The sequence below is a fragment of the Centruroides sculpturatus genome, unplaced genomic scaffold (genome assembly GCF_000671375.1).
Source record: "Centruroides sculpturatus isolate CEXI.00-Female unplaced genomic scaffold, Cexi_2.0 scaffold479, whole genome shotgun sequence".
Taxonomy (NCBI): Eukaryota; Metazoa; Arthropoda; class Arachnida; order Scorpiones; family Buthidae; genus Centruroides; species Centruroides sculpturatus.
This window is the reverse complement of record NW_019384896.1, coordinates 38,253-62,515: the sequence shown is the minus strand read 5'-3', so window position 1 is coordinate 62,515 and position 24,263 is coordinate 38,253. Positions and strand designations below refer to the sequence as shown.

The following is a 24,263-nucleotide window of genomic DNA, read 5'->3' as shown; positions in this document are numbered from 1 at the left end:
ATATATTTTTTTTTTTTAAATTTAAAATATGATGTTTTATTAAATAAAAATAATTTATTTCTTGGAAGTATAGCCTCAATATTTTATGACATTCTGCTTTGTGATGCATTTTATAATAATTTTTCATATAAATAATTAGAATACTTTTTAAAATGTTAAACTAATAAGAAAAATTTTAGAAGTTAGCATGTAATTTAAAGTTTGTATGCTGTAACTGTCAGTAAGAAAATAAATGTCTGTGTTAATTGTTGAAACATTAAAATTAAAAGAAAGATACACAATGTAATGGTTTACTGTGTATGATATGATTTTAAGTGATTTTAAAATAACATGGTCTTAAAATGCAAAAGAATCATAAATAAATCTTATTGCACATGTAAAAATTAAAATTAGTGCACTATATAAATTAATGCAAAATTTTAAAAACTCATAGAAAATTGTTAACTGAGTAATTTAAAACCACTGTATTGTGAGTAAATAATGATTAGAACAACAATTAACATTTAAAGCACTGGTTAACAGTGATAACAATTGTACAAAATTAACCACATTTTGAGGAAAATAGGGCAAAAAAACAGCTTTTCCCTCCTATTTACCTGATGAGAATTGTGCTATAGAAGCACAATGTAGAGAATAGTGACATATTGCAGTCGACCTCCAGAGAGGAGATGACACACAGGATGGATGAGGATGGACCTGATGACAATTGTAACTGTAACCAAACTCTGATTACAATATGCAAAATTTTATAATTGCATTCAGCTTAAATTTTGAGTCTTGCTAATTCTGATAAATTAAACAAATGATTACAATATTCATGAATACAATAAGTGGATTTTATTGTATTTAGAAGATGACTTTTATATGTTCTCTAAGAACAATTCTGTTTGAAGAGAAGTTATATACTGTCAAAAGTACTCAAAAAATAAATTATTTTTACGTAATGCCGACAGACAGTAGTATACGTTATATTTTTCTATTAATTAATATTTGGCATGTATAGTTATTTGAAACTGACTTTTACATAAATTTGAAACTAAAACTTTTAAAAGTTTTATCCTGCTTTGAGTTGCCTATAAAGTTTGTCATTTTTATTAGAGACACTGTCTCTTGGCCTCATTTTGATACAACAGAATCTGAAAATAGCTTGACTTTATTTAATAGAAATTTTGTCATTATATTGGGTTGTTCGGAAAGTAAATTCGTTTTTTTCTGTGGAAAAAACGCAATATTTTTTTAATAAATAAATATTTTATTGAATTATATATTGACCATTTTGGTAAAATACCTGTTGTCATCGTTTCTGGTAGTAGCATGATTTCACATTCATAAAAGTTTTGATCGTTGCTTACAAAAAACTGATTCAAGTGATTTTTGACATTGTCATTTCAAGTAAATGTCTTACAGTTAAAAAAAATTTGTATAGACCGGAACAAGTAATAATCTGAGTGTGCTTGATCTGGCGAATATGGTTGGTGTGATAGCAGGTCCCATCTAAGTTATAACAGTTTCTGACCAGTCACCAAACTTGTGTGAAATTTGACATTATCGTGGTAAAACACTACCCCTGTTTTGTTGATCAATTCTGACCGCCTTTTCTGTTTGATGATATTACTCAATTTGTTTACTCGATGGCAGTACACTTTCAAATCAATTGTTAAATTGTCTGGTAAAAACTCAAAAAAAAATTTTCTTAAAAATCCCACCAAAGAGAGCATCTCTCTTTAGGAACATGTGGAACCCATATATCGAGCTTTGAAACAAAACCAATTTGTTTCAAATAATCATAAACATTTCAATTTGACAAATTTAATTTCTTAGTGATTTCACGTGTTGTTATTCTGCAGTTTGCTTCAATCAGTACCTTTATTTTCTTTTCATTGGCTTCAACTAGCCATCCAGAATGTGGTGCATCTTCAATATTGAAATTGCCAGAATGAAATTTTTAAACCAGTTTTGGTACTGTCGTTCTGTCAATACATCTTCTCCAAATACGTTACATAATTTTTTTCTCACTTGAACAGGATTCTTACCTTTTTGGTAATAAAAGAGCAAAATATGCTGAAAATGCTGCTTTCAATATTCCATATTTGATGGGACACAAAAAATAAATAATTGCACAAAATCAAACAAAATTTTTTACAAATAAGCCTTAAAATGTTAGCTGTCAAAATATATAATGATGATACGGTTTAGAATGAAAATGGCGGGAAAAATAAACTAATCCGTCTAGTGGTAAAAAAAACGAACTTACTTTCTGAACAACTTAAACAATAATTCACAGTTTAATTTAAGTAGTGATGTAATATTTTAGTTAATTTTTTCCTCTATATAAATAAATTTTTTACACTGGAACATCATGTACCTGTTTANCCTAAAAGTTACAAAGTTTAATTAATAAAATAAATATATATTTTATTTTTGATTCAAAAAAAATTTTAGACTCACTAATATTGGCAAACCAGATCCACTTCCTGAACTAATTGAATGATCTATAAGATCTTTCAGTGATTCACGAGGGATTAAGAAGGGGTCACATTGATCACCTGAACCTAAATATCCTCTTCTCTGGTCTTCACCTCTTTTATATCTAGAACAGATGATGGATTCGCATAAATCAATTTAAATTAATATGATGTTTGAATATATTGTCGAAAGTTTTCAAATTAAAAAAAACATTTATATAAAATAAAAATTTACTTGCAAATTTTATCATATAATTTATACATTAGTATAAAATAAAGTGTTTAAAAAGTATGAAATTAAAGAAAATATAAATACCTAATATATGCATAAGTGATAAGAACTACAAGAAGAATGATGCAGACAGTAGTTGATATGAGCAAAGCCATTTGATGAACATTATCTTCATAACTCATTAATTCACCTCCATAATCTAGGGTAATTTATTATGAATTAAACAAGTTATTAAAATACATTCTAATATAAATAATCACTTCATTTCTTAAAAAAGTGGATTCCGTTACTTCTTGTAAATTGTTTTATGCTAATAAAAATATTAGTTAAAATTTTACTTTTTAATTTTAAAATTTATATGATCTATAATCTTCAAATAGTTAATAAATACCAGGTGTAACAATAGTTGGTCTTGAAACATATACTGGTTTCAAATATCTATTACAGAAATCTGCATTGCTGCAGCATTCAATGGATTGGGGAACTTGATGAGGTACTAAATGTCCTTTGCACTTTAAAATAAAAGAATTATTAATTTTTTTCTACTTAAAAAAAATGATTATATTATTATCTGTTATATTATTAAATGAGTATTTAAGAATGATAGATATTACAAAATTAAATCATTCTAGTTCTTAGCAATAACTTAAACATACTTGTTTCATATTGTTGCTTCAAAATTTTTATTTCTATTTGTAATAGATTACAATATTTCAAAGCTATTATTACTAATACATTGCAATAGGTAAGTACAATTTTACACTTACTATAAAATTCAACAAACTTTTTATTGAAATAAATATGTAATGAAGAAAAAAGTTTTCATTCTTTTGATATATATTTTCTATATTTGTATGATAATGATACTGATTCTGATATTAATCTAAAATTAACTGAAATAAATCAAATTATGGAAATAATGCTAGTGAATTAGAAGACAGACTGAATGCAATATAAGTGGCAATGATGATAATTGTAAAATATATTCTCAATTTAATAATTTCTAATTTTTTTATACAAAATTCAAAATATTTTACACAACTGAATATAAAAACCTCAAACTTGTTTANCAATATCATCAGTAATATTACAGTAAAAAAAATTAAAAAATAATTATGTGTTTGATTAAACTTTTGACAAAAGAAATCTAATCATAACTATAAACTTTAATGAAAGAAAAAGAAAGTAGATGTTTCACCTAGCTATTATTTGTTACAAATGCAATTACAATCCTGAAATAGCTGAACTCAACTTTTTCTCTATACTTATATGAAAATAATATTTTTTATAAAATTAATTCTTTAAAATTTTTGTCTTAAGTATTTTATTATATTTATCAACATAACATAAATCAAAAAGTTGTTTTCAATTGGTAATACCTTGTTTGCTTAAGGAACAAATCTTGAATTTCAATGTATTTTTATATTGTGTGAATTATTGTTTGTGAATACTCCAGAATAAACTCCTGAGTAAATTATACCCGCATTATAAGTCAAAATTGTACTAATTTTTATATACTATAATTAATTGATTTAAATATGCTTATTGGCAATTGTCTATCTTTGTTTAAATTATATGGGGTAAAAAACAAATTACAGTAGAGCGTCGATTATCCAAATCAATTGGGGACTGGGGTTGTTCGGAAAATCGATATTTCGGATAACTAGTTATGTACAAAAAAATATATTAACCTATCCCATGTTGAAATTTTTCTCCGTTGCGTGTTGCTTTGCGTTGAATTTTCATCGATGTTAAGTCTAACATAAACTTTTTAAAATAACAATCGTGACTATTGTATCATTAAAAATTATTTCTTTATTTTGTACAAACAAAATAAATATATTGAAAAATATAAAAACAATAAAAAATTATACTTCAGTAGTTAATTTAGTATCAAAAACGTAAAATATTTGAGTAGCCCAAGACATAGCCAAAGATTGCAGCACCACAGCACTGGCAAAAATTTAAATTTGCCGACTGGAATTGTTTTGGATAATTGACTTTCGGATAATCGACACTCTACTGTAATATGAATTGTTGAAAAGTCAGGAACACTGAATGCCTATGGATGTAAAATGTACAGTACAAAAATCATGCATTACCCAAATTATCTTGGGTACATGGATAACAACAAAAAAAAAAAAAAAGATTATAGAAACTTTGTATTCACTTAGTGTTTAGTAGTAGTGCTGAATTTACACCTCCAAATTCTGCATACCAGATTCCACACAACAAATAGCATTCATTTTCATTTCAATCATTAGAGATTTGTGGTTTTTTTTAAATGTGTGCAGGAACAGCTTTAGCTGTTAGAAACATGCATTCTAAGATAAGAGCACAGTTTATTCACAAAATTGACAGCCAGATAGCTGAGGCAGTAAAGGTGTCATTTTGCTGATGTGGAAGATTTAGGATTGAATCCGGATAGGAAACTCCAGGAATTTTTCAAATGTGTTATCTGTTTGGGATGTGTTGGACCTTGTCCCTCATCATCCTACTTCCATTGAGGACTTAGCCAAACCCTTAATGTACTCATGTTATGGGTTTGGCCAGGTTGTCATCAGGAGTAGCAAAGTTGGGTTTAGTCAGGTCTTTTAATCATATCAATTTAACTGACAACATTGGCACTCTTTGGGCACTAAGAGTGCTCATATTGTGAGTTAAATTAGCATGATTAAAAGATGTTCATAATGTCCACAAGGGTGGAAAGAATTTAATTGAAAAAAACTGAATGAATTATTAAAATTTAAAAATGCAAATGTAAACACAATATAGGAAGCAGTTATATATTATCACTATTCTACATCATTTGCTTTTTTCTCATTCACTAGATGCTATATAACCACTTCCAATATTATGTTTACATTTTAATTTTTGAATTTTCTTTTTATATATTGTATTTAAAAATTTTTTCTTTATAATTATAAAGAAACAGTAATGTGAAACTCAGGACCTACCTGCATTTATTTAAAACATTTTAAAGAATTAATTTTATAAAAAATATTATTTTCATATAATTATAGAGAAAAAGTTGAGTTCAGCTATTTCAGAAGGATTGTAATTGCATTTGTAACAAATAATAGCTAGGTGAAACATCTACTTTCTTTTTCTTTCATTAAAGTTTATAGTTATGATTAGATTTCTTTTGTCAAAAGTTTAATCAAACACATAATTATTTTTTAATTTTTTTTACTGTAATATTACTGATGATATTGTCTCTGTTAGAAATTTTTAAGAAATTTGCTGTATAAATATACATTTGATAGTATGGATGTTTAGAATCTTAAAGTATAATTTTAAAACATTTTGTTCCTTATTGAATGAAGGATAATATTAATATTTAAAATTTTAAGCTAGAACCATCATTTTATCTTTCCTCCTGCAGTTAACTGTAATTCTTGTTATTTGCGGTTTGGAAAGTGCTTTATTGTTATTATGTCAGAGGCATTTTTGGCGATGCCCTTGTCAGTCTGANTAACTTCTGAAGTATAATTTTTTATTGTTTTTATATTTTTCAATATATTTATTTTGTTTGTACAAAATAAAGAAATAATTTTTAATGATACAATAGTCACGATTGTTATTTTAAAAAGTTTATGTTAGACTTAACATCGATGAAAATTCAACGCAAAGCAACACGCAACGGAGAAAAATTTCAACATGGGATAGGTTAATATATTTTTTTGTACATAACTAGTTATCCGAAATATCGATTTTCCGAACAACCCCAGTCCCCAATTGATTTGGATAATCGACGCTCTACTGTAATTTGTTTTTTACCCCATATAATTTAAACAAAGATAGACAATTGCCAATAAGCATATTTAAATCAATTAATTATAGTATATAAAAATTAGTACAATTTTGACTTATAATGCGGGTATAATTTACTCAGGAGTTTATTCTGGAGTATTCACAAACAATAATTCACACAATATAAAAATACATTGAAATTCAAGATTTGTTCCTTAAGCAAACAAGGTATTACCAATTGAAAACAACTTTTTGATTTATGTTATGTTGATAAATATAATAAAATACTTAAGACAAAAATTTTAAAGAATTAATTTTATAAAAAATATTATTTTCATATAAGTATAGAGAAAAAGTTGAGTTCAGCTATTTCAGGATTGTAATTGCATTTGTAACAAATAATAGCTAGGTGAAACATCTACTTTCTTTTTCTTTCATTAAAGTTTATAGTTATGATTAGATTTCTTTTGTCAAAAGTTTAATCAAACACATAATTATTTTTTAATTTTTTTTACTGTAATATTACTGATGATATTGTCTCTGTTAGAAATTTTTAAGAAATTTGCTGTATAAATATACATTTGATAGTATGGATGTTTAGAATCTTAAAGTATAATTTTAAAACATTTTGTTCCTTATTGAATGAAGGATAATATTAATATTTAAAATTTTAAGCTAGAACCATCATTTTATCTTTCCTCCTGCAGTTAACTGTAATTCTTGTTATTTGCGGTTTGGAAAGTGCTTTATTGTTATTATGTCAGAGGCATTTTTGGCGATGCCCTTGTCAGTTTGACCTATTTTCACATTACAATGTATGTATTACAATTACTATGTATTATTAATAAGAGCATTATTATTTAAAAATTACATACTCAAACAATATGTTCTGAAACGTCACATCAAATTCCAGTGTAACAATTATAAAGGATGATTGTCTGTTTTTAAAAAAGGGATTTTTACAACCATAATATATTTTGAAAAGTAGAGGTTTGAAATTATATGTGAAATTATATTAAAAATAACTCTTAAAATTACCTGAATAACATGAGTAATAATAAAATTTTTATTTTACAATAAGCAACATATCATTTTATTCAAACTACTAAATAAATTTAAAATAAAATTATTAATAAATAGTTTTAAAAATTTTTTAAAGATAAAATTTAAAATGTTGATTTAAACATCCAAAGTATGCTCAAAATATATTTAAACTGTGTAGTAAAATCAGGTGTATGTAACATTAGTTTCTTAACAGCTTCCCTTAGTAGTAAAGTATTGTATTTCAAATTTTATCTATTTAAAAGCCTTGATTTAAATTAATTAGTTGCATTAAAGAAATTTTTTTAATTTCTAAATTTAAAAAAATTACATATAATAATTTAAAAAAAATTTTATACTGTCAGTATTAATTTGATGTCCAGTATTAATAATGGATTAGTGATAGGAATTAGGATAAGAAATGGGAACAGTAAAATTTTATTTTTCATTTACTCTTTGAAAGAATTTGAAGATTGGTTGGTTAATCATAAAAAATTTTTTGATAGCAAAAAAAATTAGTAAAAATTTGTTTTACAGATTTAACAAACATTCAAAATAAATATAAATAAACAAGTTTGAGGTTTTTATATTCAGTTGTGTAAAATATTTTGAATTTTGTATAAAAAAATTAGAAATTATTAAATTGAGAATATATTTTACAATTATCATCATTGCCACTTATATTGCATTCAGTCTGTCTTCTAATTCACTAGCATTATTTCCATAATTTGATTTATTTCAGTTAATTTTAGATTAATATCAGAATCAGTATCATTATCATACAAATATAGAAAATATATATCAAAAGAATGAAAACTTTTTTCTTCATTACATATTTATTTCAATAAAAAGTTTGTTGAATTTTATAGTAAGTGTAAAATTGTACTTACCTATTGCAATGTATTAGTAATAATAGCTTTGAAATATTGTAATCTATTACAAATAGAAATAAAAATTTTGAAGCAACAATATGAAACAAGTATGTTTAAGTTATTGCTAAGAACTAGAATGATTTAATTTTGTAATATCTATCATTCTTAAATACTCATTTAATAATATAACAGATAATAATATAATCATTTTTTTTAAGTAGAAAAAAATTAATAATTCTTTTATTTTAAAGTGCAAAGGACATTTAGTACCTCATCAAGTTCCCCAATCCATTGAATGCTGCAGCAATGCAGATTTCTGTAATAGATATTTGAAACCAGTATATGTTTCAAGACCAACTATTGTTACACCTGGTATTTATTAACTATTTGAAGATTATAGATCATATAAATTTTAAAATTAAAAAGTAAAATTTTAACTAATATTTTTATTAGCATAAAACAATTTACAAGAAGTAACGGAATCCACTTTTTTAAGAAATGAAGTGATTATTTATATTAGAATGTATTTTAATAACTTGTTTAATTCATAATAAATTACCCTAGATTATGGAGGTGAATTAATGAGTTATGAAGATAATGTTCATCAAATGGCTTTGCTCATATCAACTACTGTCTGCATCATTCTTCTTGTAGTTCTTATCACTTATGCATATATTAGGTATTTATATTTTCTTTAATTTCATACTTTTTAAACACTTTATTTTATACTAATGTATAAATTATATGATAAAATTTGCAAGTAAATTTTTATTTTATATAAATGTTTTTTTTAATTTGAAAACTTTCGACAATATATTCAAACATCATATTAATTTAAATTGATTTATGCGAATCCATCATCTGTTTTAGATATAAAAGAGGTGAAGACCAGAGAAGAGGATATTTAGGTTCAGGTGATCAATGTGACCCCTTCTTAATCCCTCGTGAATCACTGAAAGATCTTATAGATCATTCAATTAGTTCAGGAAGTGGATCTGGTTTGCCAATATTAGTGAGTCTAAAATTTTTTTTGAATCAAAAATAAAATATATATTTATTTTATTAATTAAACTTTGTAACTTTTAGGTGCAAAGGACAATTGCAAAGCAAATAGAAATGATAAGAAGTATAGGTAAAGGTAGATTTGGTGAAGTTTGGCAGGCACAATGGAGAGGTGAGAATATTGCTGTAAAAATATTCTTTACTACAGAAGAAGCTAGTTGGTTCAGAGAAACAGAAATATATCAGACAGTACTGATGAGACATGAAAACATTCTTGGTAAACGAATTTTTATGATTAATATCTATTTTATATTTAATATATTTTTAATTAATTTAATTTATTTGAGTAAACTTTCATATTAAACTTTTTGTATTTTTGTAAACAATGTATAGTTCAAATTTCTAAAATTCACATTTCTATCATAATTGTTTTTTAGAAGCTCTAAAAATCCTTAAATGAAAAAAAAAATTTCAAAGATAGATTCTTTACAAGTAAATTATATAGATTTTATCTATTTGTGAATTAGTTGTCAAACACAAATTCAAACAAATAGAACTAGAGCAAAACGAACATTTTATTTAGTTTTGACATTATGTTCACAATGAAAACTAAAGATGAGATATTAAAGTTTTTGGACTAGTCTTGAACATAAATGGTTATAGCATGACCTAATGTGGTTGTACAAAGTTAAATGGTGTTATGGTGTTAAAATATACTTTGTTTTTAATTCATTTTGAAAGTCTTGAGTAAGTAGTATATTGCAGGTGTCTGTGTGGGTTTATATACTGTGTGTATATAAACCCACACAGACACCTGCAATAAACAGACACAGACACCTGTGTGGGTGTGTGTATGTATATATATATATACAATCATACGAGGGCAAGGTGAAAAGTTCTCGGCCTAGTAGTGAAAAAATGAGTTTTTTATTTTAAAAGTGCATTTATTTCTCAATGTAGTCTCCCTTTAGTTCAATACACTTTGTCCAACGTTTCTCCAATAACAGTATTCCATCCCTGAAGTGCGATTCTGGAAGGTCTTCAAAATATCCATTTACCGCTGCTATCACCTCTTCACTTGATCCAAAATGTTCTCCCGCCAAAAATTTTTTAAGATTTGGGAATAAATGAAAGTCAGAGGGAGCCAAATCTGGTGAATAGGGAAGATGTTCCAATAATTCATACTTCAAATCCCTCAATTTTTCCATTGCCAAAAGCACCTTTGTGAGCGGGTGCATTGTCCTGGTGAAAGAAGATTTTTTTTCTTTTGCAAACCAGGCTTTTTCTCTCTAATTTTTTCATCTAGCTGGTCAAGAAGATGTGCATAGTATTCCCCATTAATTGTTTGACCCTTTGACAGGTAGTCGATTAAAAGAATCCCTTTGGAATCCCAAAAAACACTAGCCATAACCTTTCCAGCCAATGCAATCATCTTTGCTTTCTTCGGTGCAGAGCCACCAGCTTCTACCCACTGCTTGGACTAATGTTTTGACTCAGGTAAAGTGGTGAACCCATGTCTCATCCATTGTAACAAATCTGCGCAGAAAATCAGTTGGATCCTTCTTAAAATGGTGCAAACATTGACGAGAAAGTTGATTCCTCATTTGTTTATGATCATCATTTAACAAATGCAGCACCCATCTTGCACAAAGCTTTCTCATACTGAGTTCTTCATGTAAAATGTGCCTTATCCTTTCTTCTGAGATGCCTACAGTCTTAGCTACCTTTAATCTTACCTTTAATCGTCGATCATCTAAAACCATATTGTGTATCTTCTCAATATTTTCTTCGGTAGTTGCAGTTTTTGGCTGTCCTTCACGTGGATCATCTTCAATCGATGTACGACCACGTTTAAATGCCGCTGCCCATTTTTTTTTNGATGTTGAAAAACAGATTGAGATTAATTTTTACACTTTAATGTAACATTGCAACATGCCCAATATGATTTCAATTTTATCATTCCATTTGGAACGATGAAATTAATTGCCTCAAAGGGGGTATTTCACACAAAGGTATTGTGTCCAGGCAGTCATTGGTTTGGTAAAAGGATGATCAGCTTAATGAGGATTAAAAACAGCAAGTCCTAATAGCCTAATAGAATAAAAATTTTATTCTAAGAAAATCTGGTCATCTGGAGATGTTTTATTGTATTTGCATTGAAGTCAAATAAGCCTGTGTTTGTATAGCTATGTTTCTATCCTACTGTGCATTTTGTTTCACTGCAAGATTTAGGTGCAATCTCTCTACTCTCATAGACATTTTAAATAATAGTCAGAACACATTAGGATAATATATGGATCATGTATAATTTTTTATAGGATGTAATTTAGCTATAATTGCTAATGGGAAGTGACTGTATTAAATAGATTTGCATTTATAATTAAGATAGGAAAAAAGATTTAAGAATCAAATGGCAAAACTGTGGAAAAAATAAATCATAAACCAAACATAATTCAGATACTCTAATTTTATTTTACAAAATTTATTATATTAAAATTTCATTCTTTATCTTAAAAAAAAAATATGTTGTATATCAGAAGTTTGTTAATCTTGCACCTACAGAACCAGAGTGGTATCAGATTATCAAAAATGCCAAATTACTGGACATTTTTGTATTCTTGAAAAATTTGGTAAATTGTATATTTCTGAATATTTCAGACATCGTTATACATTTTGTACTAGCTAACAATGTTGTACACTTCTGATTGATTAAAAACTCTAAATCTGAAGATGATATAGTGCATGACTATACTGTGTTAAAACTGATAAAAATATTAATGTACATGTTGCACAAAATCAAGTTACATTTCACTTTAATATATGACTTCTGAGTTTGAATGTTCATATTTTTATTCTTTACTAGTCATTATTTAAATGACATAAGTATTTTATTTCTTAGGCTTCATAGCTGCTGATATTCGGGGCACAGGATCATGGACACAGCTTTTGCTCATTACAGATTATCATGAGAAAGGGTCTTTACATGATTTCTTAAAACTTCACACTGTAGACTTAGCTGGTATGTTACAGTTATCTCATTCAGCAGCTTCGGGTCTTTGTCATCTTCATACAGAAATTGTTGGCAAACAAGGTATAAAAATATTTTAAAATTTTGTCAAATTATATTATTTTCCATAATTCTTCGTGTGGTAAAATATATTTGTTGCTTAATTAGGCAAACCAGCCATTGCTCATAGAGATATTAAAAGTAGAAATATATTAGTAAAAAGGGACCATACATGTGTTATAGCTGATTTTGGATTAGCAGTAAGATTTAACAGGTAAAATTTTTAATTATTTACATTTTATTTAAAGTATGTATTAAATCAATATTTTATATTAGTTAAACATGTATATATGCTTTGAAAATTAAAATGTTTATTTTCTTTATAAAATATGATAAAATTTTCTTACATGCAGATTTTTACTGCAATGATTTAGAATTGATATTTCAAATTACGTTAAGAAATTTGAAAATGGAAATTATATATATTTTTCTTCTGCAAGGGTTCATCAAATGAAAACTGAATTTTTTGTTTTGCATTATTTATTGCGAACAAAGGCACAACTATCAAATTTCTGCATACCCCAACTTAATTTGATACATACAGTATGTTTGTTTCAATGTCTATGAAGTTCTTTAATTTCTTTAAAACATCTTTAGGTTGTGCAGTGGAGACAGTTCATGTACTGTATTTCTATCAGAGTTTAATTTCTTGCCATCTAATTAATGACCCAAAATATGAAAATTACTTGGAAACAGGTCAAATGAGTATGGGGAGTGGGAGACACTCAAACTTCAGATCTTCAATAGTTTCATTAGTTTGGAGTGACATATGGGGTCAGGCATTATGATGATCTAAGAGTATCCCAGTACTTGGCATTCCTTGCTGTTTTTGGCCTAATTGTAGGTCACAGATGATTTCTAAGAATACTGTGCAGATTGTTGCCAGTTATGCTACCAGTAAGTAGGAATTGTTGGTTCGAACCCCACTCTGGGCTGATTCTTTTCTTGATTTCTAAGAATATTAGACTAGAGGGCACTATTAATTAATGATAATAGAAATGAATTCCAATAACTGCCCAATTCCCACCCATCAATCATCAATGTTTGTTGTCATCAATTACTATTTTATCTTTCACTATTAATGGAAAGATTAATAAATTCAATGGTTTTGTCATACAGTATTATTTAGTTTAATAGGAATAAAGCATAGACTAACTTCATGAGAATAAGACAAGGATAAAATAGAGACATTGATGTTGAAAAACAGATTGAGATTAATTTTTACACTTTAATGTAACATTGCAACATGCCCAATATGATTTCAATTTTATCATTCCATTTGGAACGATGAAATTAATTGCCTCAAAGGGGGTATTTCACACAAAGGTATTGTGTCCAGGCAGTCATTGGTTTGGTAAAAGGATGATCAGCTTAATGAGGATTAAAAACAGCAAGTCCTAATAGCCTAATAGAATAAAAATTTTATTCTAAGAAAATCTGGTCATCTGGAGATGTTTTATTGTATTTGCATTGAAGTCAAATAAGCCTGTGTTTGTATAGCTATGTTTCTATCCTACTGTGCATTTTGTTTCACTGCAAGATTTAGGTGCAATCTCTCTACTCTCATAGACATTTTAAATAATAGTCAGAACACATTAGGATAATATATGGATCATGTATAATTTTTTATAGGATGTAATTTAGCTATAATTGCTAATGGGAAGTGACTGTATTAAATAGATTTGCATTTATAATTAAGATAGGAAAAAAGATTTAAGAATCAAATGGCAAAACTGTGGAAAAAATAAATCATAAACCAAACATAATTCAGATACTCTAATTTTATTTTACAAAATTTATTATATTAAAATTTCATTCTTTATCTTAAAAAAAAAATATGTTGTATATCAGAAGTTTGTTAATCTTGCACCTACAGAACCAGAGTGGTATCAGATTATCAAAAATGCCAAATTACTGGACATTTTTGTATTCTTGAAAAATTTGGTAAATTGTATATTTCTGAATATTTCAGACATCGTTATACATTTTGTACTAGCTAACAATGTTGTACACTTCTGATTGATTAAAAACTCTAAATCTGAAGATGATATAGTGCATGACTATACTGTGTTAAAACTGATAAAAATATTAATGTACATGTTGCACAAAATCAAGTTACATAATGATTCATGTGCATATGATAATTATTTTTTAAAAACTGTATGTATACATGCAATTCACAAAAGCCACACATTCTCAGAGTATGAGAGCTACTTTTAGATGCATTGTCCTCAAATTGGCTTGTAGAATAAAAATAACAGTCTACATGTTACTCAATACATAACATATGTGCTAGCTCAAATAAAGCAAATTTCATTTAGCATAATACTATGTAAACTATGTCTTTACTGTACCATGTATCCAAACAAATTCTGATTTGTAGAATGCTATCATGCCAGATTAGTGGCTACTTTTCTGAGGGTACTGGATTAACAAACTTCGACAGTATTCTATATATTGAATAAAATATAAAATTTTATATTAATTATAATAATTCATTTTCTTCTTAGTGATGTCAATGAGATAGATGTAGCTGCCAATACTCGGGTTGGAACAAAAAGATATATGGCACCTGAAGTTTTAGATGAAACTTTAAATAGATCCCAGTTTGAAGCATATAAAATGGCTGATATCTATTCATTTGCTTTAGTTTTATGGGAAATTGCAAGGAGGTGTGTCTTAGATGGTAAGAATATTTTCATTATAAGAAGAAAGCAAGTCATTCTTGATAGTCTCTTTTATTTAAGAATAATAATTTTCATTATTATATGTTTAATCATAATATGATTTTTCTGCTTATGCAGCTTTATCTTGACAATCTTACTAGAATAATCTAATTAAAAGTTTTGAAAATTGAAGTTATGAACTACTTGTTTTTTCTGCTACCTTGATAGATATCATATGATATTTGAAAGTAATCCACTTGGTCACTTCTTGCCAAATACATCATTTATCAGCTTTCTTAAATTCATTCCAAAATAACTTAACATTATTTTATTCCATAATATTTCTAATTACTTAGTCTGCAAAATTTATAAACTTTTTATTACAAATTTTTGATGAGGCATTAAAAGTTCTGTGATTCATACATTTTATAAAAATTTTGAAAAACAAGATACAAATTTTTCCTAAAAAAATATCAAAGTTAAAAGTAGTAAATAAGTAAGCTTTGCAAAAATATATAATAAATATAGTAAAAAAGTGAATAATGATTAAATATTATGTAAATTTTTTATACAAATGCTCAAAATTGGAGTGAATTTTGAAGTCTCAAGAATTTTTATTCACACATGAAATGACTGTGAATAGAAATAGATTACTATATGATACATAATAATGCCATTAGAGATGAAGACACAGGGTGTTTCATATTGTTATGAGTAATTATTTGAAGACCTATTCCATCTGGTAATAAAATTCCATTAAAAATTTTGTAAAATGAAGTTTGATCAAATTATTTAATATAATCAAAGAAGTAAAATAGTAAAATCCAATTAGTAAAATCCAATGTCATACAAATGGTTTTGAGAGATTATTCAGTATATAGTAAGTTATATAATATATTCAATAGAAAAATGTTTTTTTAGTTCTGTGAATATTTGATTTAATAAAGGTTGCAACTATTGACCATACCAGAAGACAATAATTCAGATATTTCTTGTCTAGATATTTTAATTTTTTTCCTCTGTTTTTATTAACTTATTCAAATGTTCAACAAGGCTGCAGTATTATTACCTGACTTTTCTACTAATATATATCTTGTAATCCTTTATAAATAGGTATATACTTGTTCTACTACTTTCTATGATCTAAGTTTATTCTATTTATGCAATAGTTTGCTTTTATTTCAACTTATTGTATTTTTATTATGCATTTTTTTGATTAACTAGAAAATTTCCCGTCAAGCATGAAAGAATACTTTTTATGAAAAAGTACAGATTAAAGATAACAGGTTAATTAGATTATTACTTCCTATTGCTTTATAGAAGTGACACAATGTGGCTATCTTTTCTTAAAGTTTAAAATTTAATTAAGTAAGTTTAAAATATGTCATTTGCCAAAATATTTAAAAATGCAACTTAAGGAAAATTCCATCATCAAGCATGAACTAAATGAGGTTGATTACTGCAACATAAATGTGATCACCGATCTGAAATTGATAAAACATTTATTCTATAGTTAATATTTCTGCAAAATATGGTCTTATATTGCTAAATTTTCATTTTTTATCTTCTGTACATGAATTGAATACAATATGCTTTTCATATTTCAATGTAAGACTTGCAAAACCATTTATTTATGTAATAATGTGATTTATGGATTCCTTCAATGAAAAGAAGTGTGTTACTTTATAACAGTTGTCTAATAGATATATTCCTGATTCATGTGCAAAACAGTATTAACAGTAGTAGCAGCAGTAGCAGGGATTTTTAACTGTCTGAATGAATTTATGATGATGATAGATAGATGTTATTTTTAAGAGAGTAGATTTTATTCTGAAACTTTAATTTAAAATAAAATAGAATTATATTAGTTTAATTTCTTAATATTAAAAAAGTTTGATTTTCAGTTTCTTAATATTAATTATTTTAAATTAAAAGGAGCAGTAGATGACTATCATTTGCCATATTATGATGTTGTGCCTTCTGATCCCAGTTTTGAAGATATGAAAAAAGTTGTTTGTATAGATCAAATGAGACCATCTATTTCTGCTAGATGGAAAAAACATGAGGTATTAAACTTATAATTTATTTAAATATTAAGAATATTATTATTGGAATATAATTTTTTATTTCATCATCATTATTATTATTTCAGATATTAGCAATTTATAGCAAACTGATGCATGAATGTTGGCATCAGAATCCAGCTGTACGTCTGACGGCATTACGATTGAAGAAAACTCTCTCCAAATTACAAAGCATTCATCACATCAAAATAGTCTGATTCAGAATTAAAGACTGTTGGAATATAATCAGTCTATGGAGACAAAATGTGCTGCCTTTATACTGCCTCATCTGATAAAATGGCAGCTGCTTCCTACAGAAATAATCTTCCCACTAATCCTGACTCAAGGATTGAACAACTGAATATTTGTTGTGAAAAACATGTTCAAAACTCCAATATATATATACAACAGTACTTATTGCTAACCAGTGTAAAGAATATTATACAAGTTTCCAACAAAAATATCATATTTTTGGCCCGAAACTTTTTATGATATTTATTGCCTGCTGCAACAACACTAAGTACAAATATTACTGCAGGCAGTTATTAATTTAACTGAAGAAAACAAATAGTTTGTCAAACAAAATTTTCTAAGCATGTATCAGAATCCAGGGACAGAACACGAAGATACAAAGAGTTGAATTGGTATAATTATTGAGCTAAGATTATCAGCAGGAAAGACAGTAATTATTGGTATTTGTGATTACATACATTTTTATATCCTAATGTCTAAATAAGTTATTTGGCTTTTGTAGGAGGTTTTTTTTAATTAGATCTGAACAGTTGATAGTTTAAAATTAGAGAGACAATATATTCATATATTACATTTAGTAATTTGTTAATAAGTATATACGTGTGTGTATATAAATATATATATATAGATATGAATAGCCTTAAGTTTTTATTTTTCAAGTATTTTTATTTACAAGTTCCCAATATTTTAGAGAATAGATGGTAAGATTATTATTTATCCATAATAATTAACTAAATTTACTCTTCACACTAATAACAATAATAAATGTTTGTTCATAAACATTTAGACTGCATAATATCATCTTTGTAAATTAAGAAATAAAAAAAGTTATAGATGCTATAAAATTTTAATTGCCATGGATATTGTGAAAAGTATATTTAGTTATTTTAGATAATAATCCATAAAAAATTTATTACTTTATAAAATGGAAATTGCATTTTGTAATTTCAATCGAGAATAAAATGCAATATCCGTTTTCAGAATAAAGCCAGTTATTATTTAAGAGTATGTGAATTCTTTTGACTATTTAATTCTAAAAATTAAGTATTAGTTGCATTAAAATTGCTTGTTTTCTAAGTAGAAGTGTCAGTATATATTAAGGAGTATATATTTAAATAACAACACACCTACACAAATTTTTCCCAGTTTATAACTACACTACCTCCTCTTTAATTATCTATTTTGTCAAAATAGGTGATGTGCCTTAATCATGTTCTGACACTGCCTGCTTAACAAAAATTTCATTTCATAAACATTATCTAAAGAAGATAACTTCAACCAGCCAGTAATAACGGCTCTAAAATAAATGCTTCCCTTTTATTTTGAATTGCTTTTAATGTTTTTAAGTACTGAATTCTGAAGTAGAATAATAAATTACTAAACATAAATTGTTTTTAATTAGATGTAATCTACTTTTAGCTATTTCTAATGTAAAAATCTGTCTTTCCCAATATATGATTTCCACATTCCTAAATTAATAATTTTTCCATATATTGTACCATTTGTCTTCTGTTAATGAAAGCAGTTTATACTTAACTTGTTATAAAATATTTTATATTTTGATTAATATAATATGCTTTTTGAAAGTTAAAATTTTTTCACATTCCTGTGACAGTTGATTTAATTAATAATTTACACATACTTTTGTACATATATTTAATATTTGTTTAATATATGTACAACTAATTTGTTACGTGCGTTTACTGTTGAAAATAAGTTTTTTTTTTATAATTTTAACCTAGTGCCATATAAATTTTAAATTTCCCATAAAAAATGCAATTGGCCAGCTCAGTGTTTTGAAGACAGATTTTTTTATTATTGTTTTATTTGAATTTTAGTTAGTTTTTTTAACTACAGCTCAAAAACTTGATTTGAAAAGTGGGCAAAGATCTTTAAAGGAAATTAAATAAATACTGATTCAGTTAAATTTTTTCTTACCTCATATCCCATCTACAGTTGAAGAAAACCAAATAAAGAATAGAAGTAATTTTTTTGTGGCAAACTCTAATACTGTGCAATTTTAGTGTGTAAATATTTATAAAATCTGCTTAATTGGCAAGCATTTTGTTACCAATAGCCCAATTATATCTGTACAAATCGTACTTTATAAATGCAAGAGACTCCATTTCCTACTTTTCACTATGAAACGAAGACGACGATCCCAGATGAATATTGTAATAAATCACAAAGTGCCAAAGAGTGATTTACTCAGAAAATTTTAACTCATAAAAAAAAAATGTTAAAAATAATACTCAAAGTTAAATTTATTAGAAAACCGCTATTGATAATTAATCAGAATTTTCTAGGAATATTTTCGTGTTGTTTCTTCATTATCGAATTTATCTGTAAGAAGAGTAGAATTTATATTTTTTACTGTTTGTATTATAAGTATATGTTTAGTTGTGTAAAGAAGAGAAGAGTAGTGTCGTAAATCGATTTATGTTGTCACTTGGTTCGAGCTTAAAAAGTATATTTTATCGATTTTTTTGTTGAACTTCCCAACCTCGTCGACTGCCAAAAAAATAAAAAAAAAAAAATATGGTTGCGCCGCGAGGTTTTCCCGTTCGTGCCACATTATTCTTTTATATATGAAACGATTGTATAATGTGTAGGTATTTTATAACTATTATCTTTGTATTGTGGGGGAAAACAAAAAAAAAAAATCTGTAATATAGCGAATATATCCATAAATTTGTTATATAAATCGTAATTTGTTATGCTTTGTTTTCCTTTTGAATCTGTTCTGTCATTTTTCTACATTTGTTTCTACCTTTGTAAGTAGTACATTCGTATTAATTATGCCAATAAAAAATAGTTAAACAAATTTTATGTATGATGATGTAAACGTTTAAATGCCACGAGTTAGTGTGGTTATAGTCCCAATTTTTGACGTAATATATAGCTTTAAAATAGATCGTCAATAAAAAAGAAATACATTTAAAAAAACGGTTATCGTGTTCTCGGAGATTAAAAATCCAGCAACGAGTTGCTTAACTTTCCCGGCAACATCTGGTGGTGCGATCTGTTATCATAGTTAAAAATATAAAATGGCAAAAGGGTTAATTTTGAGGATAGGGATAGGTTATATATATATATATATATATATATAAAACACATTGTAAATGCTAACAAGTAAAATCGTTAAGTCTGACCCTACTGGAGATACACACGACCTCCTTTATCTTCCTCGACCTTTCGCCATACTTTCCCTCTGTTAACAGCCAGGAAAGTAAAAATGACGTCGTGTGATTCGTCTAAAGGGGCGAAAAAAAAAGTGTTTTGAGGAAAATATTTTTTTTAATATATATAACATTGGTTTGAGACCCCAGGCAATTGTCCTTTTTGCCCAAGGAATAACGCACAACTGTTTCCCAGGTGTGTTAAGGACGAAATGTGAAGACATATTTTTCAATTAGAATTATTTTCTACGTAATGCGGTAATTCCGACAGAGAATTTACAATATAGACTAACAAGGAAAAGACCAAAAATGGAAAGGCGCTTTTTGAGTAGGACAATAATAGTGTTACTATTGGATGAAGGTGATAAAGAGAAACGTCATCTGTTATGGTAGTCATAAAATGTTAAAGAAAAAATGCACATAGAATATCGAACCTTTTTCAGAGAAAACGAAATTTTCTCCGAAGAAAAGTTTTTCCTGTATTTTAGAATGTGTGAGTATGATTTCAGTGTTCTAATGGGAAAAATAAAAACTTCGCTCAAGAAAGACTTTCGGAATTCATTACTTATTTCATCATTTTATAATACTGTCGCGTCTCAGATGAGATTGCTACTCAAAAGTCCGAGTGTGATTCAGACTATCCAGCCGTCTCCGTTCGTGTTTGTTCCAACAGGTTCAGAACCTCGGGCACGTATCGTTTCAGACAACGTTCTAGCGAAGAATGTCGAAAGCACCTTGTCTGTACCGGTACCTGTCTGAACGGAACCGACACCCACCAGTAACGAGTGGATAAAACTACCGAACGCTGATAGTTGGTCTTGGGTTCCCACTTGGCCACGTGGAGTTTTTCACATTTTCTTCACGTTTGTAATACCTAAATGAGGTCCAGTTTTCCATAAAAGACCTCCCGGGAATTTCCCTCGGCAGATCGCCCATGTGTCGCGTTGCCGTATACGAATAAAATTAAAACCAAACCTGAACGGAACCGCTCCGCTTTGTCAAACGGTTTTAAATGTAAGTGTTTATATAATCTTTACCTGATCCCTCAATATCCGGCCGGTTTTTTTTTCCATTTTTTTGTGGTACAAACGTTGGAAGAATGTCTATGCCTACAGGCGCCTGTTGTAACACTTCCGACTGTACTGTACCAACACTAAGCGTCGTATAGTATGGTCAAGCAGTGACTGCAATTCTATTTCTTCAGGGAATTCGGCGATTTCAATTTTGTCCGGATAGCATCGCTTTTTTGTCTCCAAAAGCTCGTGATAATTTGGGAAAAATAGCAGCGTAGTTGACGGCCGGATGGCCGAGCGTTCAAAATGGCAGCCTACCGCTCTGGGAGATCCGGGATCGAATCCGCACGGGTCGAAAAATCCCCAAGAATTTTTCGGGGAGTGGTCCGTCCGGATATGTCGGGCTCCGGAGGCCTCATTGTGGGCCTGGCCGAACCCATAATGGGCTTGCTACAAAGAGGCCCTCTTAGTGTTCACAGCGGAAAGAGTTTTAAAAAAGAAATAATATTTTTGGCATATATTAATTATCGCAATGTTATAATAATAAATATAAAATTATAAAATTAAATTTTGTGTTTGATACTTTTTCTGACCGAAGTTTCATAAATGACGTTTGTTGGCGCTGTAGTAAGCCGTCGATGGAGGAGTTTGTGTGTGTTCGATATCACCGAATGTAAATATGAACGAATTTCATTTTTCCGGATTAACGTCCCAAAGCAATATTTACGGATTAACGACTCTAACTACTTCGGACGGATTAAGTAAAGTATTAATTGCATCTCGAAAAAGAAAAGTATATTGCATAGAATATACGAAAAACGAAGTGTCTACAATCCCTTCTACCACAGAAGTACAGTTTACGTATATTCCGGGAGGAGCAGAAATAATTTCTATCGATGCGTTCAATAAATCGACTGAGAATCACGATTTCTTAGTAGGAATCACTTTCGTCAAGTTAGGAGAACAATTCGATTCTTCTGCACCCGTCAGCACTTTCTTCAATATATATTCCGAATGGCAACCGGTTACCGAATGCAATTTAGATAACATTGCTCAGGGGTGCTTTAGTTTGACACTCAATTTTATTCCCTATCATCTTACGCATGTTAAAGTTATAACAGAAAATAATGAAGAAATTGTGTGGCTTCTGAGCGGCGGAGATTGCAAAGTTCACGTATATAAAGAGGATAAGTCGCACCAGTGTTTCTGCGAAGAGCCTCCGAATCTCTTTCCCGAATTTGATAATTTGTCCGGCATCGTGCAATGGATGGATTTCGTGCATCTGCAAAATAGAAGAGTTTCGGCGTACGGAACTCAGGAAGGTTTGGTCGGCGTTAACGTGGTCGCTCTTATTTCGGATTATGCGAAACTGGAATCGTCTTACGTCGTCAAACACGATCTTCCCGTATCCGTGGTACGTCTGTTTACGGACGAGACGGACGTAAAATTGCCGACCTTTTTGAGAAGGGAAGAAACCTCCGAAGCGGACCGAGTTCTTCCCGGCGTTCACCTTGCGGTGGGTGGCACGTTAGAATTATCTGTTGTTTATAAAGACGTACTCTCCGACGGTCTCGATCGTCAGTTTCCTTTACCCAATAGTGATTGCTTTGATTGTGTGACCACGGTTTGTGTTGCGGATGTAGATATGGATGGAAACAATGAAATTCTTATCGGTACGTACGGACAAGAACTACTTTGTTATAAATGGATTAATTCGGAATATGTCTTTCAATGGAATCACTCTTTCCCTTATCCAATATTATCTATTGCATATGTGGATATTATAGGAGATGGCATTAAAGAAATATTAGTATTATCCACAAAAGGTGTACATATTATGCAACACGATCTTCAAAAGGCACTTCAGTTATGTATAAAAAGAATGCAGTCTTTTTTTGAAGAACGTGCGACATTAGCTACATAATATTTTATTAATGTTTTAGATTAAAAAGTTATTTAATATTAAAAGTTCATTTTCTGTTATCTTTTCATTAATATTGAAAGTATTATTAGAAGGAACATGAAATTTAGGAGTTAAAANTTCAATAGAAAAATGTTTTTTTAGTTCTGTGAATATTTGATTTAATAAAGGTTGCAACTATTGACCATACCAGAAGACAATAATTCAGATATTTCTTGTCTAGATATTTTAATTTTTTTCCTCTGTTTTTATTAACTTATTCAAATGTTCAACAAGGCTGCAGTATTATTACCTGACTTTTCTACTAATATATATCTTGTAATCCTTTATAAATAGGTATATACTTGTTCTACTACTTTCTATGATCTAAGTTTATTCTATTTATGCAATAGTTTGCTTTTATTTCAACTTATTGTATTTTTATTATGCATTTTTTTGATTAACTAGAAAATTTCCCGTCAAGCATGAAAGAATACTTTTTATGAAAAAGTACAGATTAAAGATAACAGGTTAATTAGATTATTACTTCCTATTGCTTTATAGAAGTGACACAATGTGGCTATCTTTTCTTAAAGTTTAAAATTTAATTAAGTAAGTTTAAAATATGTCATTTGCCAAAATATTTAAAAATGCAACTTAAGGAAAATTCCATCATCAAGCATGAACTAAATGAGGTTGATTACTGCAACATAAATGTGATCACCGATCTGAAATTGATAAAACATTTATTCTATAGT

The 24,263-nt window shown here is 28.1% G+C and overlaps 1 protein-coding gene and 1 pseudogene across 3 annotated transcripts in view; both read left to right on the top strand.

Annotated features, from left to right (window-relative positions):
* LOC111631396 (bone morphogenetic protein receptor type-1B-like) overlaps positions 1 to 19,981 on the top strand; it is a 42,867-nt gene extending 22,886 nt beyond the window's left edge. For 2 of the 3 annotated variants that reach the window (XM_023375632.1, XM_023375631.1), the window contains exons 3-11: positions 8,615 to 8,735; positions 8,928 to 9,042; positions 9,234 to 9,375; positions 9,450 to 9,642; positions 12,265 to 12,456; positions 12,541 to 12,646; positions 14,943 to 15,118; positions 17,034 to 17,164; positions 17,251 to 19,981. In XM_023375632.1, coding sequence (XP_023231400.1) covers positions 8,615 to 8,735; positions 8,928 to 9,042; positions 9,234 to 9,375; positions 9,450 to 9,642; positions 12,265 to 12,456; positions 12,541 to 12,646; positions 14,943 to 15,118; positions 17,034 to 17,164; positions 17,251 to 17,379 — 1,305 coding nt within the window. In that variant the 3' untranslated portion in view covers positions 17,380 to 19,981. The remainder of the gene's footprint in view (positions 1 to 8,614; positions 8,736 to 8,927; positions 9,043 to 9,233; positions 9,376 to 9,449; positions 9,643 to 12,264; positions 12,457 to 12,540; positions 12,647 to 14,942; positions 15,119 to 17,033; positions 17,165 to 17,250) is intronic. The other variant, XM_023375633.1, reaches the window with a different exon arrangement.
* LOC111631378 lies at positions 17,757 to 23,529 on the top strand (annotated as a pseudogene).
* Positions 23,530 to 24,263: the final 734 nt, after the last annotated feature.